This window comes from Oncorhynchus mykiss, chromosome 17 (assembly GCF_013265735.2).
Source record: "Oncorhynchus mykiss isolate Arlee chromosome 17, USDA_OmykA_1.1, whole genome shotgun sequence".
Classification (NCBI taxonomy): Eukaryota; Metazoa; Chordata; class Actinopteri; order Salmoniformes; family Salmonidae; genus Oncorhynchus; species Oncorhynchus mykiss.
Window position 1 is genome coordinate 34,922,787 of NC_048581.1, and position 26,906 is coordinate 34,949,692.

Consider the following 26,906-nt stretch of genomic DNA (forward strand, 5'->3'; position numbering starts at 1 on the left):
ATGGCATCCTCCATTTAGCTCGTCCCACAAACTAACAATGGTCCATGAAGATGCACGCTTGACTTTGTAGGTTTTAATCCTTTAATCAACCATTTAAATGTGACAAAAAAATGAACATTTTGGATCAATATGGGAAGACCACTGAGTCAATATTTACATCATTGACTGTTTTAACGTGTCTAGTCAGTGAAGCGTGAAACATAACATTACAATCCCCTGCTTGCTTCGCTTTATGTACCACAGTTAAGGGGATGAAAATGAATGTAGCCTAGTTATATCAATATGATGCTTTAGGTTGTTAAATTGGTTCACATGCGCTAGATTATTGATGGCTCGCTACCTTCACAATACCGGCCCATGTCTAATAATGGATTATAGTGAGCCTATTTCTCTTTCAGTTTTTGTACACCTGTGGAGTTGGTGATAAATGACATGGAGTTTAATTTATGTATATTTTTATTTTACGTTCTACAGTCTGTCTGTATATTCTGTGGGGGGAAAATTGTCATTACTTTGTTCTCCCATTTACAAAAAATATACAGTCTACATAGTTCAGTGATTGGGACAGCAACTGAAAAAGGCATGATCACATGGGCAACTCAATAATCACTCATTACCATCCTAGATCTCTAAACATCAAATAGAACATCAAAACATGATTTTCATTAAAGGTTATTTAATAAATTGAATATATTGAAATTTAGTTTTGGCATTTGTGTGTGTGTGTGTGTGTGTGTGTGTGTGTGTGTGTGTCTGTATGGCAAGAACAATGTCCATTATCAGACCATAATAAAAAAAATACTAAAGTCAATCAGAAGGTTGAGGCTTTCAATCAAAGAGCAAACAATGCTTCTACATAGTCCATTCATTCATTTAGGACCCCGCGGAAAACCTCATCGTTTGAACTTGATAAAGGCAAGTGGGGGCTTTGTTTTTTTTTTGACGTCAACTGAATTTGATTATTTTCAACGGGTCAAGATGGCGGAGGAGAGCAGGTTGCAGCATCGGAATCACTCTCCGCAAAATTGCAAAAACAGCATTTTCGGCGAAGGTATTATTTGTCCTTAGGTAGTAAATGATATGGAAACATGAATACAATTAGGTTGTTTTGTGGGATTGACGACAATAGCCCTGTTATTTTTATTCTGAGCTAACGTTGTCATGGACGAGGGAATGCTATCGAGTTCCAGTGTAGAGCATCCCATCCCATTATTCGTTTCCTATTCAACATCACCTTTACATTTTGCGAGAAAAAAAAATGAATTAACATTAACGTCTTGATTGTGTCAAACTAAATATGATATCCAAAATGTCTCGGTCAAACAAAGTCAAAGCTAGCTAGCAGTTAATAATAAGTTAGCGCTACACAATAAGCTGGGTGTTTCTTTTTGTAATGCTAGCTAGCTAATTGATGTTAGCTGGCTGACCATTTTTTTGGTCTTACTTGCTAGTTTTAGTAAATACAGCTAATCTAATTGTTTTGTTACCTAGCGATCTACCCATTAGCCAACATTGGTACTGTGCAGTATGTGAAGGCATGATCTACCTTATGTCAAAGCTAACGGTACTCTTCAGGTGTCAATGCCATTATTAGATAGCTACTACTGTTAGCTATCGTGAGCTTGTAAACGTTGAGACTGCTAGCTAGCTAGTATTATTGCCTAGTTTAAAATGAATGATCTGCCTAAGTACAGGATGACACGAGTTGCATAAGTGTTTTGTGTAGCTATCAAGCTAATTTAGGTGAATAGCTTGCTAACCGGTTTATTAGAAGGTAAAGAGGCCAAGGACCCTATGCTCTAACGTTAGTCTACTGCAGTTAGTCTACTGTCTTGCCTACTTGTAATTAATTTGGCCAGCTAGACGTTAGTTAGCTGCTATAGTTGCTGGTCTTCTCTCTTACGCAACCTCCCAAGAGGATTAGCTAGCTAATTTGCCTAGCCAGTTCACCATCGATGATGTTGGAATACTGTGCGTACTTGTGATACTTTAGCTTGCCAACTACTGTATCATTAACTGTTTCGATACTGACTGCATACAAACAAGCATTGAAGTAGGCCATTACACTTTCACTGCTTCCACTAAGCCCTAGAGAACAAGTGTGTTTACTTGCAGCAGCTGTTCCTGCTGCTTTGCTGCACAAGTCTAGGGTCTATTCTACATGGTGTGTTTTCGAACATTGACCTAGCCAGTCATACCATGGGATTGCATGGTTGAATGGAGGAGAGGGGGGGGGGGGGGGGGGGGGGGGGCTCGAGCTCATGTTTTAAACGGATACTTCCCCATAGTCTGATGAACTCGTGGATACCATTTTTATCTGTGTCCAGTATGAAGAAGTTAGAGGTAGTTTTGTGAGCCAATGTTAACTAGCTAGTTTGCTAGCAGATACCCATAGACTTCCAGTCATTGTGATAATGTTAGCTAGTAATTGTAATAGCGACTTCCTTCAAACGAAAATATATATATTTTAAAATATATATGGCATCCAAAAGTTCATCTGACTCTGGGGAAGTAGATTAAGGGCCTCATTGCCAAAATCCTGAAGTATCCCTTTAAATTGTTTCTGCTAATTTGGACTTCTTAATTTGGACTTCTTGAAATGAGCCAAGGTCAGAGGTGTAGGAATTAAAACTTCATGGAATTGTTAGGAATAGAAATGTTCCTTTACAAGGAGAGAACTGTCTGACCATCCATCCAAGCATGGGAGATTAAGAGGATGGCAATAGCAAAGCTATTATTGGGATCTTTTGCCTCTGTCTAAGAAGTAGGCTAAGCCTTGTCCGAGGCTTGCGCTAGGATGGACCATAGGGCAGGAGCCCGTTTCTATAGACAACTTGAGGCTACAGTCTTCTGTCTGGCTGTCCAATAAAAATGTCCTATCCAATTTTCTCCCCATGTCCACCTTTAAGACCTAGGCCAAGCTTTTGCACCTATTGGCAAACATTTTATGAGCTAGCTAGCTTAGTTGGCGTAGGCATTTAGCCTAGCTTACTCTCTCAACCAACATACCCCCCCTGCAGTAATGACAGAGTATGCTTTAATTTGTGTGCTTAGACTGTCTACTGACTAGCAATAAATTGTACTTGACTGAGGCGAGTTCCAGGTGTGTGAGTTGCATCACTGCAAGGCACAGCCTCTTAAAAAGGGAGTCCCGTCATCATCCTAACATGGCATGTATCTCTGACACAGCTGTCTCAGTGGACAACTGCTGACGGAAGAGATCTCTGGCTCTAGGATGGCTTGCTTTCTCTCTCTTTCTCTGAGGACCTGAGCCTTAGGACCATGCTTCAGGACTACCTGGCCTGATGACTCCTTGCTGTCCCCAGTCCACCTGGTCATGCTACTGCTCCAGTTTCAACTGTTCTGCCTGCGGCTATGTAACCCTGACCTGTTGACTTGACGTGCTACCTTGTCCTGGACCTGCTGTTTTGGACTCTCTCTCTACCGCCCCAGCTGTCTCTAACTCTGAATGATCAGCTATGAAAAGCCAACTGACATTTATTCCTAAGGTGCTGACCTGTTGCACAACCTATGATTATTATCTGACCCTGCTGGTCATCTATGAACGTTTGAACATCTTGGCCATGTTCTGTTATAATCTCCACCCGGCACAGCCAGAAGAGGACTGGCCACTCTTCAGAGCTTGGTTCCGCTCTAGGTTTCTTCCTATGTAACAGCCTTTTTAGGGTGTTTTTCCTAGCCACCGTGCTTTTACATCTGCATTGCTTGCTGTTTGAGGTTTTAGGCTGGGTTTCTGTACAGTGCTTTGTGACATCGGCTGATGGAAAAAGGGCTCTATAAATGCATTTTATTGACTAGGATCAGCTTCCCCTCTCATAATCCTAACCTTAACTATTAGTAGGGAAAATAGAAAACTGAACGAGAGCAATGTCTGCAACTTTGGCCTACACTGGTATCTTCGCATGCATCTGAACAGAGTGCTTAAGTGAGCCAGAGAACATTGGCCTAAGTGAACAACATTTCAGGGCCTAGGTTAGCTCCATTTGACCTATGGCATGGTTTCGTTTGGATTAACAGATTAGCGTCCCTACCCCATTGACGTTTAACTTTTAAAGTGGGTAAGGTTAGTGTTTTAGGGTAGGGATGTCCCAATAATACGTCATAGCTAACATATTAAGAATGGTTGATTCCTCTAGACTGTTGGCAGGGAGTCATGCCAGCACATCTGAAGTGCCATTGAACTCTAGCCTAGATCGTTTTTTTCTTTTTTCTCTCTGATGTTGAGATGTAATACGGGTTATAGGTCTCATCTTGCCCAATATCTTGCTTCATGTTTATGGTATTTGATTATGGATTTCTCAGATTTGTGGCGACGACTGCTGTTCAGTAGTTGCGCAGCACCCTAGAGTTTACTGCCACCACTGTATCCCTCCTGTACTTTTTCTCCCCACCTTGACAACTCTCTCTGGTGTTGATGCGTTTTGATTGATGCCCTTTGGATAAAGGGCTTGAGGCACGCTTCCAAAGCTCAGAAAACCAGTCCCGCTCTACACTAGGTTTGTCACGATTCACTGATTCAAATGTTTACGCTAAGACATTTGGATCGGTCTCAAAACCGATCCAAATGTAGCATGCATTGATCAGAAAATCGATTTTTGAATGTTATAATTAACCGATTCACTTTCTATTGCTCATTACTTTTCTACCTTCCGAAAAGTCCTCCTGTTTTGTAATAACTGATCGGTCCTCTCCTTCAGTATCGCACTAAGCATGTAACTGTGCTGACAGTCATTGATCTAAAAGTAATTTTGCATGCCAAACAACCCCAGGGATGATCAGTAGCCTAGTCAAACTGTGCCCAGTTTTGCACGCTGACCAACGTATAGTAGTTGGCCGGTTCCTGATCTTGCACATCTTCAGCATTTAATGCTAAAATGGCTTGCGCAATATTTAGTGACAACCTATGTAAATGATCTATGCTCTGTTGAACATTGTGTAGTAAGCTACTGTAGACGCAGCCTATAGCTAGATGAGTTACCTGCTGAACAGGGCTTAAATTTATTTAGATTGTTCAGGTTCACCATCAGCAAAGTTTTGGTAGTTTTGCATTAAGCAATCTGTGTATATAGTCATTTTTAGATATACAGGGTAACGTTGACCTTCTTCATAACTTAGACAGCAATCACTTTGCGAGGCACTCTGCATAGCCAAAGCAGCAGGGCGAGAAAGTAAGCTCACTAAACTTCCAAACGGTCTAAACAATTTGATTTTGAGATGGGGTAAAATCCAAGTTGCGCTATATATTCATTGGCTATGTCATAGCTTTTTTTGTAAATGATAAATATTCATTCACTACTAGCTCAAACACTTAATCTGCAAAAATGAGAAGTTAATTAGTGGGGGATTTCAGAACCAAAATGGAGCAACAAAAAAATACTAAATTGCTCCCCCTAATCTGACAGTGGTAGTGTGGTGGTAGATGCCTAATCTCCTTTTATGGCTCAGATCAGGTGCCTAGATGGTTCATACGCTATAATCATGCATAATTCACGATGCACACTTACACCATAGACCTACATCATTTATACACACACACGTCAGCTCACAGATTCAGCTCATGAGCTGCATCAGCAGCCAATTAAATAATAATAACAAAAATACATTTGAATGGAAAATGAACGTGTTAGTGCATCGACTAGGTTTTTCTCTAATCGCACCGAATCATTTCAAATGAAACCGTCTCGTTCCTGTATCAGAGCCCATGTATCTAGATGCATATCAAATCATCTTGAAGGGGAATGATGCACGTCCCTAATCTACACCGACCAATAGAACACCTGGACTTCTCCAAATCCCTCTTAACCCTTTACACTCGTACCCGCATAGGGGTTGAAAATTGCATATTTGGAGACGGATCTTTTTTTCATATTTTTTTTTCACCATAAGCACTGTGTGTGTTTTGACTGACTGCCATTCTGAACTTGAGCACCGCACGAGACAAGTTGTTCCCGTCCCTCCCACTATTTGGGCGACTTTTGCAAATGTTTTGTTGTCTGAGGGAAATTCTGTAAAAGCTGTATTTTGAAAGATGAGATGTTGAAGATTAGGCTATAATACTACATGCCACATGTCATTTCGGCCAAACACCCGAGAGTCCAAATGTGCACGTCACATTTCCGTATCATGAAACTTGTCATATACAGTGTCAGTGTTTATGATCGCTATGTTTGATGCATAGTTACATGAGGACACGGCGTCATACCCTGGGTGGTTCTGAACAGTGAGCTTGTTTTTCAGTTTGTTTTTTGTAAGGAACATTTGCCACAGAACACATCTGAATGCTAGGGCTGGGAATTGCCAGGGACCTCACGATATTATCGTGATACTTTTGTGCCGATACGATATGTATTGAGATTCTATACGGTGATTTTTTTTATTGCGACTTACTAAACAGGCTATTGATCACCATATGTCTGCTGCAGAGGGACTAGGGAACCATGAGAAAATCAGTCATGGAAATAAATGTTGGAAACCAATTGGTTCTCTATTTAAAAAGATGGCAATTTTTTATTTTATTTTTTTTATTTTACCTTTATTTAACCAGGCAAGTCAGTTAAGAACAAATTCTTATTTTCAATGACGGCCTGGGAACAGTGGGTTAACTGCCTGTTCAGGGGCAGAACGACAGATTTGTACCTTGTCAGCTCGGGGGTTTGAACTCGCAACCTTCCGGTTACTAGTCCAACACTCTAACCACTAGGCTACCCTGCCGCCCCAATAAGCTATGAAGGAAGTATACTGGAGTTTTGGTGAAGATGCAGCCAACTAGTGCAAAAAATAATACTGCAATATCAAAACGATATGATGTATGTTCAAATAATGTAACTCTATAGCTATTTATTGTCTTGCCCTTGTCACTACTGAATGCGCGCATGGCTCCTTTCTATGTGCACTGAAATGACGATCGGTTTCTCTGAGCTGCCCTGTGAAAGCCTAAAACTAAGATTTTTATTTTAGAACTTGGCAATAGAACAAGCGTTCAAATTATGCCCACCTGACCCAAAATGCGATATTTATAATGAGATGTTTTTTGGGTTGCGTAAACGGTAATTGCGTGAGGGTGGGGCTGCAGGCGTTGTTCCACACAACCAGTGTGCTTGCTGTAGTTCCTCAACGGCACCGCTAGGAGAGCTCAAAAAAGCACCTTCTAGTTGACTCTTCTTTTGTCACCCATCTTGGCTGGTCCCCTGACGCTTGGCATGATGACACGTTGGTATATGACTAAAGCGCTCTAAATAATGCAGAAAGTCGTCCTCAGCCATGAGAACTCGCTCTCATCCTGTACTTAGTCAAATCGTTCATCACTCGCTCCTCCCAGCAGCGTTGACCTTCAGCTTCTAATTTGGCCAAGGGCACTTTTATCCTCATAGGTGGTTTGTTCTACTGTTAGAACCAATGGGTTCACCAGTTTTATGAAACTGTGTCGACTCCCATCTCAAATCTCCTTCCCTCTGCTAACCCTTTTCAGTCCATCTTCCAAATCCCTTTATAATCTGAAAGCCATATTGCCCAGCCAGCTATGGCATAGGCCTAAACCCATTCCGTCCTTTCAGATCTCTGAAGGTGGAGTAGACTGCGACGGAGGCTAGTGAGTAGGCTTTCAAGTTTGGAATGCAGCCTAGCCAGATTGAGACATTGTGAATGGTCATCCTCTGGCCGTTACTCTAGATTAGGTTTCCGGGAGGGCTGCCGTGTGTTCGGGCTTCTGTTCATTCCAGTTGTAACAATGCGACTCCAGGTGCGTTTAGCTAGTGCTGGTCACGAACGAAGGCCTGTAAACACTTTGAACCCTCCACGGCTGTGGATGCCCATTCTGGTGCTGCGCTAGGAGTCTGCCTATGCCTCTACAGACATTTTCCGGCCACAGGATTCTCCATTGAATGTGGTTTTTAGTCCAAGTTTAGGTTTGTCGGAATTGTCCCGATGTTACCTGCTGTGCTCTGGGACTCTGAGACTTATGCGTTTTGATTGATTGACCTGGTCTAAGACTAGTATTTATTTTAAGCCTAATAGATGCCCATTGAGGTGCCCAGTCAAGCACCCTTATTGCCCATATTAAGTATATACAATGGGTCCGGTCATGGTGGTGAAATCCCCCCCCATCAGTCATGGTCAGTCAAGGCCATGGATATGAACAGTTGTTTGTTGTGTAGATGTCTATCAAGTTGTTCAATTAGCATAGCAATTAGCACATGACTGGTTGCTTTGCCTTTAAACCCCCTTAAATGTCGCACTCGTTGTGTTGATCCTATTGAAACGACGGGGGCTTTATTTGTCTTGCATTCTCCCTGACTGGCTGGCGATTAACTGCAGTGTCATCTACTGTAATGTGATGAGGGTGGCTGCGTGTGCCCCTCATTATGCCCCCCCCCCCCCCAATGGGCTAACTGTCCTTGAAAGGACAGGGGGAACCGAACCAGAGCCCACAGACTTTATTATTGAAACAATTGGGCTGGGGAGGCCGAGTTGATGTCGCGCTGGCAGGGCTGCACAGTCTGCCTGCTAGGTGTGTGTGTGTTCTAACTGCTCTAACCAGTGTTTGTTTCTTACCCATTCGCAAACTTGTCGACCCAGTTCCGGCCACTTAGTTTTTTGTTTCCTGTTTCAGTGAGTGTGTGGTACAGACGGTATTCTTCCAGCTCTGTTTCACCCAATGAGTAGCTCAACTCTTCAGAGAACATCAGCCTATATTGTAGTTCAACTTCATTGAATTGCATCCATCAAATGAATCATGAATTGTCATTTAGGCCTACTCATGATTACTGCTCTTGTATCATTTGAGTTGAATGTTGTTGCTTTGGCATGCTGACATGTCTGAATTCAAAAACTTTTGACATCAAAACTTGTGACTTATGACTGGGACCCATTATTGTTATGACTGCAGTCTGCTGTTTCTGCTGTTTTAAAGAGAAGGTTCCAACAAATTAAACTATTTTCATCTCTTTCAAGAACCTTACTGGTGTGATCGGAGTTGGCGTAGACTACCTCTCAGACCATAGACTACCTGTCTAAACCACACCGTACAGAAACAGGAAGCAGACAGACACCAACTCGCTGCTAGCTAACACTCCAAACATTTTGAGAACGAAACCCTTTGACATCCGGGCATCTTGATCGGGTTCACTGCAGAGTACAGGGGTTCCTTCTTTTAAAAGTTTCGAGCTCACACCACGGGACTTAGAGGTACCCAGCATCACTGCTTCATTGCTCCAGACCACCGCAAGGGGGAGTTGGCGCACTCGTTATGCTTTTGGGTCCCAAGGTTTTTATATATCCAATCATATCGAGTGGTTCCAATGACAAATTTGATGCGAGCCACCCTTCCATGGTGACTTTCTTCAGCAAAGATGGCTGACAAAACATTACGGAGGAAGCAAATGTAAGTAATTATAACGTCATAACGAGTCAAGCAAAAAATGTACAATTGAGAGGAATGTTAGTTAATGTAGAGACAAACGATTGTGCATATTGTTTTTGTCATAAAGTTTGGCAAGTTTCAGCCATATCCAATACCGGGAGTATCAAACTCCATTCTTTGAATGATGCTGTGTCTGCATGTATGTATTACAATTATACACTTCAACAGTGTTTACTGTGCCTGGGACATCAATGATTACACATTGTAACTATGCAATAGACTAGAAACATGATTTAAGTAAAGGCTGATTTGTAATTCATATATACAGAATAAAAAAAACAGTACATCCTGCCAGCACGCCCACAAACAAGCCACTCAGGCGAAGAATGACACATGGAAGAGGACGATGAATGAGATGGGAGTAACAATCCAGGATATTTACTCTAAGATGACATAATGTACTGAAATAGGCAGGGAGCGGGTTTCGAACCCTCAACATTCTAGTCCGAAGCCCAGTATGCTATCGACTGTGCCCAAATGTACTAATTGATGTTGGGGCCGATTGTTGCAAAAAAATACTATCAATTGGAATCTTTAACATGTGGAAAAGTATTAGTTTTTCACAAGCATAGCAGGATGGGCCATTAGCTGAACAGTATATTGCATAGTTACAATGTGTAATCATGGATGTCCCAGGCGCAGTAAACACTATTCAACCTTTACTTGAACCTTTTAAAAATTGTCTAATAGCCAAGCCAGGCGTGAAACCCCCCCAACTTGCAACAAATCATTTGTATCAATCTTTCCACATCTACCTACACACAGTTAATGTTCTGGGGAAAAAAGTGTGTGTGTGTGTACACTCAGCAAAAACACAAACGTCCTCTCAATGTCAACTGCATTTATTTGCTGTGAGATGTTACCCCACTCTTCCACCAAGGCACCTGCAAGTTCCCGGACATTTCTGGGGGAAATGGCCCTAGCCCTCACCCTCCGACCCAACCGGTCCCAGACTTGCTGTCTTGCAGGAAATCACGCACAGAACGAGTGGAAAAAGATGGCGTAATGGATTAATATGCCCCGAAAATGAAGTTAAAGTAACACAGTTGAATTTATATTGTGGGTGAACTAGTAGGCACATGAAGGTATCTGTGCAATATACACTTTATCTAACCAGTAACCACTTTCAGGTTTGAAAATGTTTAACAAACTCTGATTTGAGGATGGACAATCTCTATGAATTGAGGATCTTCCCTTTAATGATTCTAAACATCTCTACCAGGTGAGCATGGGGTGGAGGGTGTGCCTCATAAGATGAGCCCTGAGGAAGAGGAGGTCCTGTTGTCGGAGGAAGATGAGGAAGAGGCCTTGTCGGCCAGGCCGGTCCAGATCGTTGTGGCTCACGAGGACGACCACGCCTTTGAGCTCGACGAGGCGGCGCTGGAGCGCATCCTGCTGCAGGAGCATGTGCGCGACCTCAACGTGGTGGTTGTGTCGGTGGCCGGTGCCTTCCGCAAGGGCAAGTCCTTCCTGCTGGACTTCATGCTGCGCTTCATGTACAACCAGGTGAGGTTATACACAGGCTTTCCTTGTACAGGCTACATGAGGGGCCTAAAATCAGGGCCTAAAATTCACTTTTTGGTCCACCAGTCACTGGCAGGTAAATCTACCAGCCAGATTTTGTTTGACCAGCCAAAAATATTTTTTCTCTGAAATGACACAACCCATTAAAATGGCTGCGCGTGCTTTGTAATGTTACTAAAACATATGTATTACTAGTAAGAAGTAATGTGGTATATTTCATATGTTTGTGACCCTGTGTTTTTTTAAAAACCAAAAATAGAGACAAATGTACACAGGTTACCTTGGTAATGTGACTTTCTGCCTGTGAGATTGAGTCTGACTAGTAGCTGTTGTCTTCTCTTCCCTAACAGTTGAAATTCAAACATTTGAAAAACAACCTACCTAACAATGTAAATAGCCAAGAAACACAAGGACAAAGTCTCACTTCCGTAGACTTTCGTTTCAAGTAAATTAGACCTTCTTTTATGCCTGTGCCAGCGCTCGCACTGGAGCCCTGACCACCCGCCAACGTGACTGGTGAAATTGACATCTTACTGTCAAAATCTAGATGCGGTGTTTATTTTAGTGTACAACAAGGTGAGGCTAGATGAAAGCTTGTCATACTATACATGTAAAGCTACACTGTGGTGGAATATTCTAATCGAGTGTCATTTCTTCAAACAATCTATATTTAATATTGATTTAATTATTGCAATAATAGCCGGCTGCGACTGTGGGGGTCCGTGGGGCGACGCACAATTGGCCTAGCGTCGTCCGGGTTAGGGAGGGTTTGGCTGGTAGGGATATCCTTGTCTCATCGCGCACTAGCAACTCCTGTGGCGGGCCGGGCGCAGTGCACGCTAACCAGGTCGCCAGGTGCACGGTGTTTCCTCCGACACATTGGTGCGGCTGGCTTCCGGGTTCGATGCGCGCTGTGTTACGAAGCAGTGCGGCTTGGTTGGGTTGTGTTTCGGAGGACGCAAGGCTTTCGACCTTCGTCTCTCCCATGCCCGTTCAGGAGTTGTAGCGACGAGACAAGACAGTAACCACTAACGATTGGATACCACGAAATTGGGGATAAAAGGGTGTAAAATACATTTTTTTTAAAAAGACACTAACAGGATAGAAATGAATTCTTATTTAATAAGTATTAATTGCTAACTATTAATATCAAACAAATCAGGTAAATATGTAATTTCTCTCAACACACGGCCTACATGTATAACCAGGACTGTTATACATGTGACCTAGAACCAGGAGAGGATACACACAGGCTTATGTAGTATATGTACATAGGCATACATCGTTACATGTAGAATAAGTTGTAGAATTAGTCCTTATTAAGGATTCCAGCTACTCTTCCTGGGGACCAGCAACATTAACCTCCTTAGTATGGAAATCCCATTAACAGCCCTACTTCATTTCTCAAAAGAGAAACATAGAACAATTTCTAAACTGTTGACATCTAGTGGAAGCCATAGGAACTGCAGTCTGGGCCCTAATAAATCAGGTCTCCCATAGAAAAACATTGGAAAACAGTGGCACGCAATCTGATTCTCCCAATAACAATGATTTGAATGGGCAGACACCTAAAAAAAAAAAAAGATTGATTCTCCTTGGGTTTTCGCCTGCCATATCAGTTCTATTATAATCACAGACCGCTTCTGGGCCTGAGTAAGGCAGTTTACTTTGGGTATGTCAGTCATCCGAATTTCCGAATACTGCCCCCGGCCCTCAAGAAGTTAAGGCAAATACAATTTAAAACACTTTTCACAACACATTAAGTGGACACATGCGTGTTTGTGTGCAGCCTATACTGACCACACACCTGCTCTGACCCACCAGGTATGGAAATACACAGGTTAGAATGCAAACACAGTGGCCCTCATCCTGCCAGTCTGGAACATACTAGAATATGAAGCAGGGTTCAACATGAACTCTCGCCTGTTTTTTGTTGTTGATAGTAAACTCATGCTTTTGTAGATAGACGCCAGTAGATTTCCAAGTAGAAATTCACTTGACCAGTAGACTTCTGGCCTACTTGCCCCGACCGGAAAAAAATCAATTTTCAAACCCTTGTGAGAACTGGAGAACAGCTCATGTCACATGTCTGGTGAACTTTGTGAGTCTGAGTGCTTTATGACCTGTGGTGTTTCGCCACATTGAAGAGCTATTTTCTGCAGATGCGCTGTGAAATGATCCAGTATCACTTATTGAAAATATTGCCTGTTGGGCTACCTGGCGGTGCTTTGGGCTACCTGGCGGTGCTTTGGGACATCTGCTAACATGAAGTGTCCTTTGAAATTCAGTACACTATTGGCCCTGCTAGAACATTTTTTTACATGGACTTCAAACAACTCATTAGATTAAATCACACAACCAACCAGAGATACTTATCTTGAGTTGGAAAACATTGTCCTCATATTTTTCAATCAGTGAAACTAAGAGCTGTGAGGAATTAATTCACTCCATTCATTGGATGCTTAGGGAGTAAACTTATCAGGATTTCTGCCACAACTTGCTAAACCTGTTTGCTGTTCATAACTTGTTTAGGGGGGGTGAGTGTAATCCATTTGAGCTGTGCTTAAAGCTGATTTTTTTGGGGCGCACAATGCTTGGGACTGTGGCACGCTTTTGCAAGAACTTTATTCCAGGCATAAAGGCTGCTTTTGTGTGTGTGTGGCCCTCAAGGTTTGAGCGGGGATTGCCATCAATATGCCACTCGGGTATGCTAACAAACAGGAGGGCCTGGGTTAGGGTTGTTCGATATGAGAGTAGGGTCCAGAGAAAAAATATCTAGCTTCTAGAAACTTCAAGGATATCTGGAATACATCTGATGGGTCTAAGCAGGTACTGTAGTAGATGGTAGTATTTATTGCCCTCTAATAGGCTTGGTAGGGCCTTGACCATATTGCTCGCTTATACCGTTCAGGTTTACATTAATTGTCTAGGGGAAATGGCTAGAGGTTGTTTCTGGGCAGGGCCTGTGAGGACCGTTTCAGCCAACGAGAGTCGTGGTACTGTAGCTACATGGCTCATATGATTGCCAATCTCCTGCTTTGATGTGTCCTTTTCAGACATCTTGCTCCTGGCTGGGTGGGCACGAGGAGCCACTGACGGGCTTCACCTGGCGGGGGGGCTGCGAGAGGGAGACCACGGGCATCCTGGCCTGGAGCGAGGTGTTTGTGGTGGACAAGCCAGACGGGAGCAAGGTAAATACAAAGTCTCTTTTCCCTTGGATGGGCACACGTTTGTTAAGACTTTGCACTCCAAAATTCAAGTTTGTTTGATATTCTCAGACCGCTAAAACAATCAAGATGAGTCCATATCAAACACCACCAGTAAAATGTGGAAATGATATGCCGTTTATTGTCTTGATTCATTTTGGATTGCGGCATATAGCTGGATTTCCAAAACAGATTTACGAACTTTGATTTTGGAGTGCAATGTCCCTTTAAAAAACATGGTTTAAGATTTCCAGTTGTCCATTGGTTAATTCAACTGATTTAATACCCCTTGATTTTGGTAAAGAATGCGACTTATTCATTGATTTGATCCTTTCCCTGCAGGTTGCTGTTCTTCTAATCGACACACAGGGGGCTTTCGACAGCCAATCGACCATCAAAGATTGTGCGACGCTGTTTGCGTTGAGCACCATGACCAGCTCTGTACAGGTATGACGCTCCCCCTCAGTGTACCCTTTTATATTAAGGTGTTCACTGCTCAAAGTAGTAGGGGAGATCTACAATGTGTGTGTGTGTTTCATTTGCCAGTATTGAACAAATAATAGTAGGAAACTGGGTGATTCTAGGCTGTTTGGATGAGGAATGCCACTCTACCTATCCCCCTTTTCACCAGTAAGTATCTGGATTGAAAAATTGGCTTTTTTCCCCGAGACTTGGTGCATGTTATTGCATGCTAAATAAACAGTTGAAGTTATACTGTCATGTGCTAGTTCTAGACTGTAATTGAATACCAGACTTTCCCTGTACCAACTTTTCAATTCATGCAAAACAGTGATTGAAAATGTGATCTATGTTGACATCAGGTTGATGTTTTGTCACCGGTTAGGTTTACAACTTGTCTCAGAATGTGCAGGAAGACGACCTTCAACATCTCCAGGTTTGTGTGTGTCCATGTTTGTTAAGTCCCCCTTCCAGAACAATCCAATCTTCAACACTGCTTTGGACGTTGAACTCCACAAACAACTTGAAAAGGATCTTTACTTTGAGGTTATCACAGCCCTCCGGGGGGGGAATGTCTACATGATGTTCCTTTGATGATCAACCATGCAGTTGGAACTATTGTACTTAAGTGGGTCACAATTAGAGCGCTTGTATGGAAGTATATAGCTGCTTTCTCCCTTGTTAAAGATATGGACGTTTGAAATGCTAAGTGAACGTCACATTTTAGACTTGAAATGTGACTGTACCCCTTTTGACTCGAGCACCCCTAGAAGCAAAAGTGATTTATATATGTATGTGTATATGTAGCCTCTTTTAAAACCTACTCAACAGACGACTCTGAAATTAAGCGTGTTATTAACGTTACTATCCTGTTAGACGGCAACAGTCCGCTACAAGACGGCTCCTTGTTATTAATAGATCGACTGACTGTTGTCCTTTTTGACAAGAACGTGGAGTATTACTCTGCTTTATGCCTGACTTTTTGTTTCTCCCCCTACCTAGCTCTTTACTGAATATGGGAGGTTGGCCTTGGAAGAAATCTACGAGAAACCATTTCAGGTATAATCGTATTTCTCTGCTGCCTTTCCTGAATGAACGGCATGCAATGCCTTTCTTATTGGATAATAATGACGAGATTTTTAAGTAATTGAGATGGAGCTAATGGGCATCTCTAGAGTCTTATTCAATATGGCTGCCATTACTTGACATTTTGTGAAAAATCAATAGTCATGTAGTATCTTGTTTAATATTTATTCCTTGACTTCCACAACAGACTTTAATGTTTCTTATAAGAGACTGGAGCTACCCTTACGAGCATTCTTACGGCTTAGAGGGAGGGAAGAGTTTCCTGGAGAAGAGATTACAAGTACGTATTTTTTTCACTTGCTCCATTCTAAGAAAATAAGAGCTTTAACATCTGACATTTCAGGAACTAAAGCACTTACACGCGTTCTAATTTTGCGTCCGCTGTTCAAACAGCCTGGTGTCCTATGTTTGTGCAGTCTTGCCAACTCCTATGGTCATTGGCACGACAACGACCAGTAGTAGGCTATACAGCACTTGACATTGGCATGACAACGACCAGTAGTAGGCTATACAGCACTTGACATTGGCATGACAACGACCAGTAGTAGGCTATACAGCACATGGAGAGGTGATTCTAGCTTCAAGGCTGCACACTTGGGTTCTGAAGGAATAGATGCCAACACTCTGACAGCTATGCTGCCTTTGTCAGGGTTTTTAGCGCAGACAGATCTGAGACCAGGCCAATTCGAACTATATTTGTCCAACCATTTACTTGAATAAGCAAGGGTCTCTCCACTGTGTGCAGGTGAAACAGAACCAGCACGAGGAGCTGCAGAATGTCAGGAAGCACATCCATTCCTGCTTCTCGAACATTGGCTGCTTCCTCCTGCCCCACCCCGGCCTCAAGGTGGCCACCAACCCCAACTTTGATGGCAGACTCACAGGTACGCTGTCGGAAAAGGTTGCTCAATTACCCTTGTGGAAAGATTGCACACCTGTCTCTGAGAGCATGAACAGCGCCATTGAGGGCTGTCTCTATTATTAAGTAGTCCATTTCCTCTTCTACTTCTGAGTGTGTTGACAGTTGATGGCGCTGCCCATGTTAAAACAGGCTTTAGTCAACGTACCCCCTAGCCAACTCTTGTCAATTCCAAATAAACCAGCCCCAAGGCACTCCTGTCAGTCTGAAGTGATTGGATGGGGTCTAATCACTATGGTCAAATGTCTACCTAGCCAATCAGAAGGTACGGTGAAGCTATTACCATAATGCTATATCAATCATCTCAGATATCCAGGTGTGCCTAGGGAAGATGGTTCACTGCAGACTTGTATTTTTGGATCTTAAAGGGAAAGTGCTACATAAATGCCATCTATTACAATACGAAGGTCACCTTTTCTAAGTTCTAAAACAACACATATGCCTTTTATATATAGTTGCATTTAAGGTCTGGTGGTGTTTTTAAAAGGAAAATGTCCAGACCTTTTAATAAGAAATGATACTAGATTACTTTAGAAAAAAAATTGGCGTTGACTGATCAGATCAAATGATGACATAAAAGAACCGTTGTGTTGAAACGCCCGTGCGATGTTTATTAACAGTGAGAATCGCAGAATGGTTAACTAAACGACAGAGTTTGACTGTGCGATATTAGATTGCTTCTTGTGTAAATATTTTCTGTCTGGATTTGAATGATTTTCCCCACTTGTCTCCCCCTCTAGATATTGATGACGATTTCAAGACTGAGCTAGTCAACCTAGTGCCAATCTTGTTGTCCCCGGAGAACTTGGTGGAGAAAGAAATCGGAGGATCCAAAGTGACGTGCCGAGACCTTGTACAGTATTTTAAAGTAAGTTGATTGTTTCAAGCATTCCTTCTGAGCTTATGCCTTGCCATCATTAGCCAGGCCAGTTACTCAACCCTGCACCTTAGAGGATGCTGCCCTATGGACATGGACATAGACGTGGAATCACTGGTCACTTTAATAATGCTTACAAAATGAGTAAAACAGTATGCATGTAGATACTGTATTCGCTCGTTCTAATAGTTATATATTTCTTAATTCCATTCTTTTACTTTGCGATTGGTGTGTATTGTTGAATACTACTGCACTGTTGGAGCTAGGAACTCAAGCATTTCACTACAACCTCAATAACATCTGCTAAATATGTGTATGTTACCAATAACATTTTATTTACTCTATACCTCAACTTTTATATACCCTTTTTTCCTCCTATACCTTTCCTCAATTAATTTTCTTCTTCTGAAACAAATGTTGCTTGTTTATTTATTTTTTTCGGCACAGGCATACATGAAAATATACCAAGGGGAGGAGCTGCCTCATCCCAAGTCAATGTTACAGGTAGTTCACTCTCCAGATAGTCAATGATACATTCCCCTAACAAATAACTGGATTGTGTTCAATAGGCACAAAATGGAATAGAATAGTTTGAGATGGGGGTAAAACGGGGCGGCAGTACCTGAATTTATCCAATTAGAAAGCTTGTTTTCTGTTGCAAAGTGTTGTTGTAAATATAGCCCTGAAACAACATTCTCATGTTTTCACTTGTAGTTGACCAAATGTATTGTGCCATGAACATTCATTGCATCCCGATGCCTTTTGATACCATTTTAAGTTACTTAGTCAATGAGAGATTAGCAAACTATATGCTTGTACTCATGAGTGTGGGGAGTTGTGCCCATTTCTGTCCTATGAAGTCATTCCTGACCAATATTTGTCTATTTAGAGGGCCCGTTTGGCTAAAGAATACCTCCAGAGGCAACACGTATTCCATATAGGCTCTTTAAAACTTTGAGTTGAATTTCATGTGAATGTAGGAGAACGTTGATGCACCAAAGGAACCTAATCTCAGGACGGCTTTCCCCTCTTCTTTCTTCCGCTGTCACCTAGGCAACGGCTGAAGCCAACAACCTCGCAGCTGTTGCAGGAGCAAAAGACATTTACAACAAAGGCATGGAGCAGGTAATTGAACAATTACTTTCTGTTTTGAGCATCCAATTTAGCATATGACTGACTAATAAAAGCAGTCGAAGCGTTTTCATCTGTGCGGATGAGTTGTGGCGTGTGTTACTAGCTACATTTTACTCAAGATTGATTTAGTCGAAAAGCTTTTTTGTTTCGTTTTTTTGTTGTCCACTTAACCATCAATCTTCATTAGACGGCTCTAAATAAACTCGGAAACAGCTCTGTTTTTGCTCTCAGCAAAGTTGTGTCCTCCTAGCTCCTACATCTAGCTATGCGCTGGCTCCTTGTAGATCTGAAAGGATTAGGTTGATTTAGTCCCGTGTATAGCACTCCTGTGGAGTCTGGTGTGCTGATGTTCACATTTACGTTGTTTCTTCTGTATTGATCTATACTGACCAAAAATAGAAATGCAACAATTTTTATGATTTTACTGAGTTACAGTTCATAAGGTAATCAGTCAAATGAAATAAACTCATTAGATCCTAATCTATAGATTTGACATGACTGGGCAGGGGCGCAGCCATGGGTGGAACTGCGAGGGCATAGGCCCACCCACCGGGGAGCTAGGCCCAGCCAATCAGAATGAGCTTTTCCCCATTAAAATACTTTATTTCATACAGAATTACTCCTCAGTTTCATCAGCTGTTCGGGTGGCTGGTCTGACTCTCCCACAGGTGAAGAAGCTGGATGTGGAAGTCCTGGGCTGGCGTGGTTACACGTGGTCTGTGGTTGTGAGGACGGTTGAACGTACTGCCAAATTCTCTAAAACAATGTTGGAGGCTGCTTATGGTAGAGAAATAACCAGGAAATTCACTGGCAACAGCTCTGGTGGACATTCCTGCACTCAGCATGCCAAATGCACGCTCCCTCAACTTGAGATGTATGTGGTGCTGTTGTGACAAACTGCACATTTTAGTGGCCTTTTATTGTCCCCAGCACAAGGTGCAACTGTGTAAAGATTATTGCCGTTTAATCGTCTTCTTGATATGCCACGCCTGTCAGGTGGATGGATTATTTTGGCAAATGAGAAACACTCACTAACAGGGATGTAAACTAATTTGTGCATGAAATTAAGCGAAATAAGCTTTGTATGGAACATTTCTGAGATCTTCTATTTCAGCTCCGTGAAACATGGGACCAACACATGTTGCTTTTTATATTTTAGTTCAGTGTACACTACCGGTCAAAGTTTTTAGAACACCTACTCATTCAAGCTTTAAAAAAAAAAAAGATTTTCTACATTGTAGAATAATAGTGAAGACATCAAAACTATGAAATAACGTAGTAACCAAAGTGTTAAACAAATCCAAATATATTTGAGATTCTTCACATAGCCACCCTTTGCCTTGATGACAGCTTTGCACACTCTTGGCATTCTCTCAACCAGCTTCATGAGGTAGCCCTGGTATGCCTTTCAATTAACTTCTTGATGCACCTTCTTGATGCACCGTTACGGGATCATTTTTGTCAACATCCGCTGAATTGCAGAGCGCCAAATTCAAATAAAATTTTCATGAAATCACAAGTGCAATATAGCAAAACACAGCTTAGCTTGTTGTTAATCCATCCACCTGGCGTGTTAGATTTCAAAAAAGCTTTTTGGCGAAAGCATACCAACTGTTTATGTAAGGACATCTCTCTCAGCAGACAAAACATTAGAAACAGCTAGCAGACAAAACATTAGAAACAGCTAGCAGCCAAGTAGATTGGTCACGGAAGTCAGAAAAGCAATAAAATGAATCGCTTACCTTTGATCTTCGGATGTTTGCACTCACGAGACTCCCAGTTACACAATAAATGTTCCTTTTGTTCCATAAAGATTATTTCTATATCCAAAATACCTCCATTTGGTTGGCGCGTTATGTTCAGAAATCCACAGGCTCGAGCGGTCACGACTGGGCAGATGAAAATTCCAAAAAGTATCTGTAAAGTTCGTAGAAACATGTCAAACGTTTTTATAATCAATCCTCGGGTTATTTTTACAATATATAATCGATAATATTTCAACCGGAACTGTAGCTTCTTTCATAGGGGAGAGAGAGAGAGAGAAAATGTCTGCTCCAAGCTGTTGCACATGCAAAACGCTGCTGGCACCCAGCCATACAATGACGCGATGTGATCTTTCTCGCTCATTTTTCAAAATAAAAGCCTGAAACTATGTCTAAAGACTGTTCACACCATGGGGAAGCCATGGGAAAAGGAATCTGGTTGATATCCCTTTAAATGGCGCGAAGGCAGGCAATGGAACAGAACTTTCAGGAAAAACGGTGTGTTCGCCTGCGATATCAGTTCTGTTATACTCACAGACAATATTTTGACAGTTTTGGAAACTTTAGTGTTTTCTATCCTAATCTGACAATTATATGCTTATTCTGGGCCTGAGAAATAGGCAGTTTCATTTGGGTATGTTTTTCATCAAAATACTGCCCCCCTACACTCAACAGGTTAATTAATTTGGAATTTCTTTCCTTAATGAGTTTGAGTCAGTCAGTTGTGATGTGACAAGGTAGGAGTGGTATACAGAAGATGGCCCCATTTGGTGAACAGCCAAAATAAGAAAAGATAAATGACAGTCCATTCATTACTTTAAGACATGAATGTCAATCAATACAGAAAATGTCAAGAATTTTTAAAGTTTCTTCAATTGCAGTCGCAACAACCATCAAGCGCTATGATGAAACTGGATCTCATGAGGACCGCCACAGGAAAGGAAGACCCAGAGTTACCTCTGCTGCAGAGAATAAGTTAATTAGTTATTGCACCCCAAATAAATCCTTCAGAGTTCAATTAACAGACCAATCTTAGCATCAACTGTTCAGAGGAGACTGAATCAGGCCTTCATGGTCAAATTGCTGCATAGAAACCACCACTAAAGGACACCAATAAGAACTTGCTTGGGCCAAGAAACACGAGCAATGGATATTAGACTTGTGGAAATTTGTACTTTGGTCTGGAGTCCAAATTGGAGAGATTTGGTTCCATCCGCCGTGTCTTTGAGACGCGGTGTGGGTGAACGGATGATTTCTGCATATGTTTTTCCCACTTTAAAGCATGGAGGTTGTGTGGGGTTGCTTTGCTGGTGACACTGTCTGATTTAATTTAGATTTCAAGGCACACCTAACCAGCATGGCTACTGCAGCGATACGCCATCCCATCTGGTTTGCGCTTCGTGGGGCTATCATTTGTTTTTCAACAGGACAATGACCCAACACACCTCCAGGCTGTGTAATGGCTATTTTACCAAGAAGGAGAGTGATGTAGTGCTGCATCACATGACCTGGCCTCCACAATCCCCAGACCTCAACCAAATTGAGATGGTTTGGGATGAGTTGGACCGCAGAGTAAAGGAAAAGCAGCCAACAAGTGCTCAGCACATGTGGGAACTCCTTCAAGACTGTTGGTAAAGTATTCCAGGTGAAGCTGTTTGAAAGAATGCCAAGAGTGTGCAAAGCTCTCAAGGCAAAGTGCGGCTACTTTGAAGAATAAAAAATATATATTTTGATTTGTTTCTTTTTTGGTTACTACACGATGCCATGTGTTATTTCATAGTTTTGATATCTTCACTATTATTCTACAATGTAGAAAATAATCCAAAATAAACAAACCCTTGAATGAGTGCGTAGGTGTTCTAGAACTTTTGACCGGTATTGTATTCATCCCACATCTGAGTGGCAAAGAGACGTGTCTAGACTTAGAGGCTAGGGGTTGACTTGCGATTGGAATTGCGTGTGATTTAATTGCCATTCAATTGTCTTGCATCTGTCAGATGCCCAGCCCATATGGGCTTATAAAACACTGAATATTCAATAAGTAAATGAGTTGCAGTATGTTGGTCCCTCATGGCGAACTCTCCTTTCTCCCAGGTGTGCGGAGGCGACAAGCCCTACATGGCCCCCGATCAACTGGAGTGCGGCCACGCGAACCTGCTGCAGGTGGCGGTCAAACACTTCCGCTCGGTCAAGAAAATGGGCGGCGAGGACTTCTGCCGGTGCTACCAGGAGCAGCTGGAAGCAGAGCTGGACGAGGCCTTCACTAACTTCATCAAACACAACGATGGCAAGAACATCTTCTACGCTGCGCGCACGCCCGCCACGCTCTTCGCCGTCATGTTCGCCATGTACGTGGCGTCGCTGGTCACGGGCTTCCTGGGTATCAACACAGTGGCCACGGTGTGTAATCTCATTATGGGCGTGGCACTGGCTGCGCTCTGCCTTTGGGCCTATGTGAAGTATTCCGGCGAGTTCCGCGAGGTGGGCAGTGTCATCGACCAGGTGGCCGAGACCCTGTGGGAGCAGGTGGGTGACCCGGGAGTGGAGGGTGGGGGGGGGAAGAAATGACTGCCGCACATCTCTTGATCAGTCAGAATATTATGCATGTTCTGTTTCTCTTGCTCGGGCTCTTTCACTCCTATTTGACCATCTCTTATCTCCCTTTTTAATGTATGCCTCTTTCTCTTTTCTTTTCCTCCCTTTCGCTCTTTCTTTCTACCCCCTCACTCTCTTCCCTTTCCCTGTCTCACACCATGTCCCTCTCCTGCTTACTCTTTTACAGAGAGCGTTTGCTCCCAAGCTCTTTGTCCTGTTCTTTTCCTAACCTGTTTGGATGTGACCGAATGTGATTCTCTTTCCTCCCCCTCAAACCAGAATCTTCCCAAATCAAGTTTATTTTCCTCATCAGCCTCTCTCTTCCCTTTCCTTGTTCCCTATCTGCCTTTGTCTCTCTGGTTGCACCCTGATTCTTTACCCTTTCTCCAGATGTGTGCGCCCGCCATGGATTTAAAATAAATGTATTGGTGTAAGCGTTGGCTTGAGGGAGTTTCAACCATTGTTAAATCCATGAGAGGGAGGGTGCAAGTGCACACTTTGGAAGGAGGGAAAGATAATTGGGACACCTCCCTCACTACTTTCCCCACTAATTAGTCTTCCCTCTTTTTATCTTTTTTTTAAAACTTTGTGCTTGCCACAGAGGACGCCACGAAAGGTAAGAGGTGGCCAGAGGGGAAAAGGGCTCCTTTTCTGAGGCAGAAATAACTTCAAACGTCACTACTAATGTCATTAACACGTTCCACAATACTTCCCTTGCCTTGTTTTCAGATCTTTTCCAAACTCTTTGAGGTGGCGAGGAGTCGAGTCTCGTTGGATTCCTTGATAACGGCCCAGAGAACGAGACTGGCCTCCAACAACAATGTCAAGAAGAAAAACTAGCACCTGCCCCCCCTTCGCTTGGTTTCCAGTGTCCATTTTTAGGACCATATATAAATGTTTTCTTTTTTGATAGCTCATGGTCCCCATGCCATGCTGGTTTAGTATTTAAAAACTGCATTTTATACCTGGTTTGCACCACAAATGTGGAATACAGGTTGGCACTTTCATGGTTGATTTCTCATATGTTGTGGGGTTTAGGGTGGGTAGGGTGACATCGGGGAGTGTGTGTGCTCTCATGATAAGCTGCCACCATTTCCATTTTTGGTATGGATGAATGTACGAACAAACAAATGAAGCTTGCTTTCCTTTCTTTGCTCCTTTCTCTCCACCTCCAGTTGTTGGTTTTATCCTCCTTTCCCCCTCCCTTTCATCTGACGTCTTCCCCTCCTTCTCATTTTCTTTCCCACCACTCTTGTCTCTCTCCCCAGGTGTTGAAGCCTCTGGGCGTTAACTATATGGAGGATAAAATTAGGCTGAGTGTGGTCAAGTCTCTGCTTGTCTGAGCGAGCCGTTGTCACAGCACGGAAAGTTAGAGTAAATGGGAGACCCACTGCCCACATTAAGTGTCAACTCGCCCGTAGAACCAACGTTTACAGCTTTACCCTCTGTAATTGGTCCTAGCCGCTCGTCACTTAACTTGGGCACCCAATGAGAAGGTGGCATTACGAGCGGTTGGCAGTGTGGAGAAGGATGAGCCCGCCTCCTTTTCTTTGATCAGACTGCTGATTGGATGTCTTGTGAGATGCATCTTCCCCCCCCCCTCCAGCCAATGGAAACTGATTTATTGTTATAGTGACAGGACATTTTGTGGTAGTTTTATTTAAGCGGGGCCAATTTACAGCTCAGTAGTTTTATTAGTGGTTGTCTGGGACATGCAGCGTTTAGAGGACTATTTAAGCTACAATGTACTCCTCGTCTTCTCTAAGATCTTTCTCGTTTTCCTTCCTACTTGTCTGAGTGAATGGATATTAATCAATGTAAGAACAACCACTGCTCTCTTTCACTAACACTTGTCATTGGCGTTTTGCGACTACACAGTTACACACCGATCGCGGTATAGCTAGTTGTAGCCTGCCTATTAGTTCAGCGTCACTCTCCCACCTCCCACCACATCTCTCAACCAGCTGCTCTTAAGGTGAATCATTTTGTATTTCTATTGAAGTATTAGAATTATTATTCTTCTGTTGCAATTATTCCATCCAGACCATTACCGCCAATGTGTGCTGTTTTGTACAGTTTTTTTTTTTATTTTATTATTTTTTTTACTCATCCCTAATGGGGCATGTGTACGAAATATACATATATAAATACATTTTCTATACCTTTTTTGTAGCTGGGAGAACAATGGTTTCGTGGTAGGCCACTGTGCAGTTTACTGTATTTAAATGAATGCTTTCGTGATTTGTGTATGTCCAATAAATTCTTTTTATATACATTTTGTAAAGTAATCTACATTGAGCACTGCAATTCCACCCCTGCTGGCAAAGAATGTTTGTAAACTTGATTTTCTTCTGTTGCAGTTTAAAGTTATTATCGTTAATTTATTTTTCAAGACGAGATTAAAACACTACAGTATATGAAGTAATGCTTGATTGGTTTGTTTGTACAAACGGAGGCCCTTTTTTTTTGCTAAAGGAAATAAAATATAGGTGAAGTAGGCAATTTCCTTTTTTGGCGTCAGACCTGCCTAATTATCATTTGGAACCGTTTTTGTTTTAATAGGCAAAATTACACTTAACATCTGACTCCAGCATGATCTGTTCTTGCAATTAGAACTTTTAGATTTAGATAATTTATCAAGCAGTAGTTTGGGATGTAGTGAACTACTTCTTCAAATTAACTTTATCAAGTTTTTTTTATGCATTTTTATCCATTTCTGTCATTATTGAAAGAGATTGTGATATCTCGCATCTCAAAATAGGGCTACTTAATGTTAGATCCCTCACTTCCAAGGCAGTCATAGCCACTGAACTAATCACTGATCATAACCTTGATGTGATTGGCCTGACTGAAACATGGCTCAAGCCTGATGAATTGATTGTGTTAAATGAGGTCTCTCCTGGTTACACGAGTGACCATATCCTGCAAAAGCAGAGGTGTTGCTAACATTTATAACAAATTATAGCTACTGTTTATGGGCCTCCTGGGCCGTATACAGCGTTCCTGACTGAGTTGTTTGAATTCCTATCGGGATATGTAGTCATGGCAGATAATCCCATTTTTGGTGACTTCTATATTCCGATGGGGAAGTCCACAGACTTACTCCAAAAGGCTTTCAGAGCCATCATCGACTCTGCGTTTGTCCAACATGTCTCCGGACCTACACATTGCCACAGTGATTCCCTGGATTTAGTTGTGTCCTGTGGATCTAAATGTTTTTTCCTAATAATCCTGGACTATCGGACCACCATTTTAATACGTATGCAATCGCAAACAAATCATCTGCTCAGACCCCAACCAAGGATTTATCCAAAGCAGCGCTATAAATTCTCAGACAACCAAAGATTCCTAGATATCCTTCCAGACTCCATCTACCCAAGGATGTCAGATTACAAAAATCGGTTAACCACCTGAGGATCTAAATTGAACCTTGTGTAATACCCTAGATGCAGTCGCACCCCTAAAAACCAACATTTGTCACAAGACATGAGCTCCCTGGTATACAGAAAATACTTGAGCCCGGAATCAAGCTTCCAGAAAATTGGAACGGAAATGATGCCAAACCGGAAGTCTTCCGACTAGCTTGGAAAGACGGTACCGTGCAATATCGAAGAACCCTCACTGCTGCTCGATCAACCTATTTTTCTAACCTAATTGACAATAAAAACAATCCAAAATGTATTTTTGATACTGTCGCAAAGCTAACAAAAAAGTAGCATAAGTCTGCACAGAACTGCCAGGACCTCTAATTCTCCCTCTCCTCCTAGAGGACCTGAGCCCTAGGACCATGCCTCATGACTAATTGGCCTGATGACTCCTGGCTGCCCACAGTCCACCTGTTTGTGCTGCAGCTCCAGTTTCAACTGTTCTGCCTGCGGCTATGAAACCCTGGCCTGAACACAGG

At 42.4% G+C, this 26,906-nt stretch overlaps 1 protein-coding gene across 2 annotated transcripts; it reads left to right on the forward strand.

Annotated features, from left to right (window-relative positions):
- Window positions 1-895: 895 nt before the first annotated feature.
- Window positions 896-25,427, forward strand: LOC110493797 (atlastin-2). 2 transcript variants are annotated; one of them, XM_021568286.2, is made up of 14 exons: window positions 896-1,051; window positions 10,662-10,945; window positions 14,020-14,154; window positions 14,512-14,616; window positions 15,014-15,064; window positions 15,631-15,687; window positions 15,902-15,994; window positions 16,460-16,598; window positions 17,374-17,501; window positions 17,958-18,014; window positions 18,564-18,635; window positions 22,502-22,933; window positions 23,604-23,618; window positions 23,732-25,427. In XM_021568286.2, exons 1-14 carry the CDS (start codon window positions 979-981, stop codon window positions 23,840-23,842), a joined length of 1,752 nt encoding a protein of 583 aa, XP_021423961.1. In that variant the 5' UTR covers window positions 896-978; the 3' UTR covers window positions 23,843-25,427. The 2 variants fall into 2 exon arrangements, with proteins under 2 accessions (XP_021423961.1, XP_021423962.1); XM_021568287.2 differs by lacking the exon at window positions 23,604-23,618.
- Window positions 25,428-26,906: the final 1,479 nt, after the last annotated feature.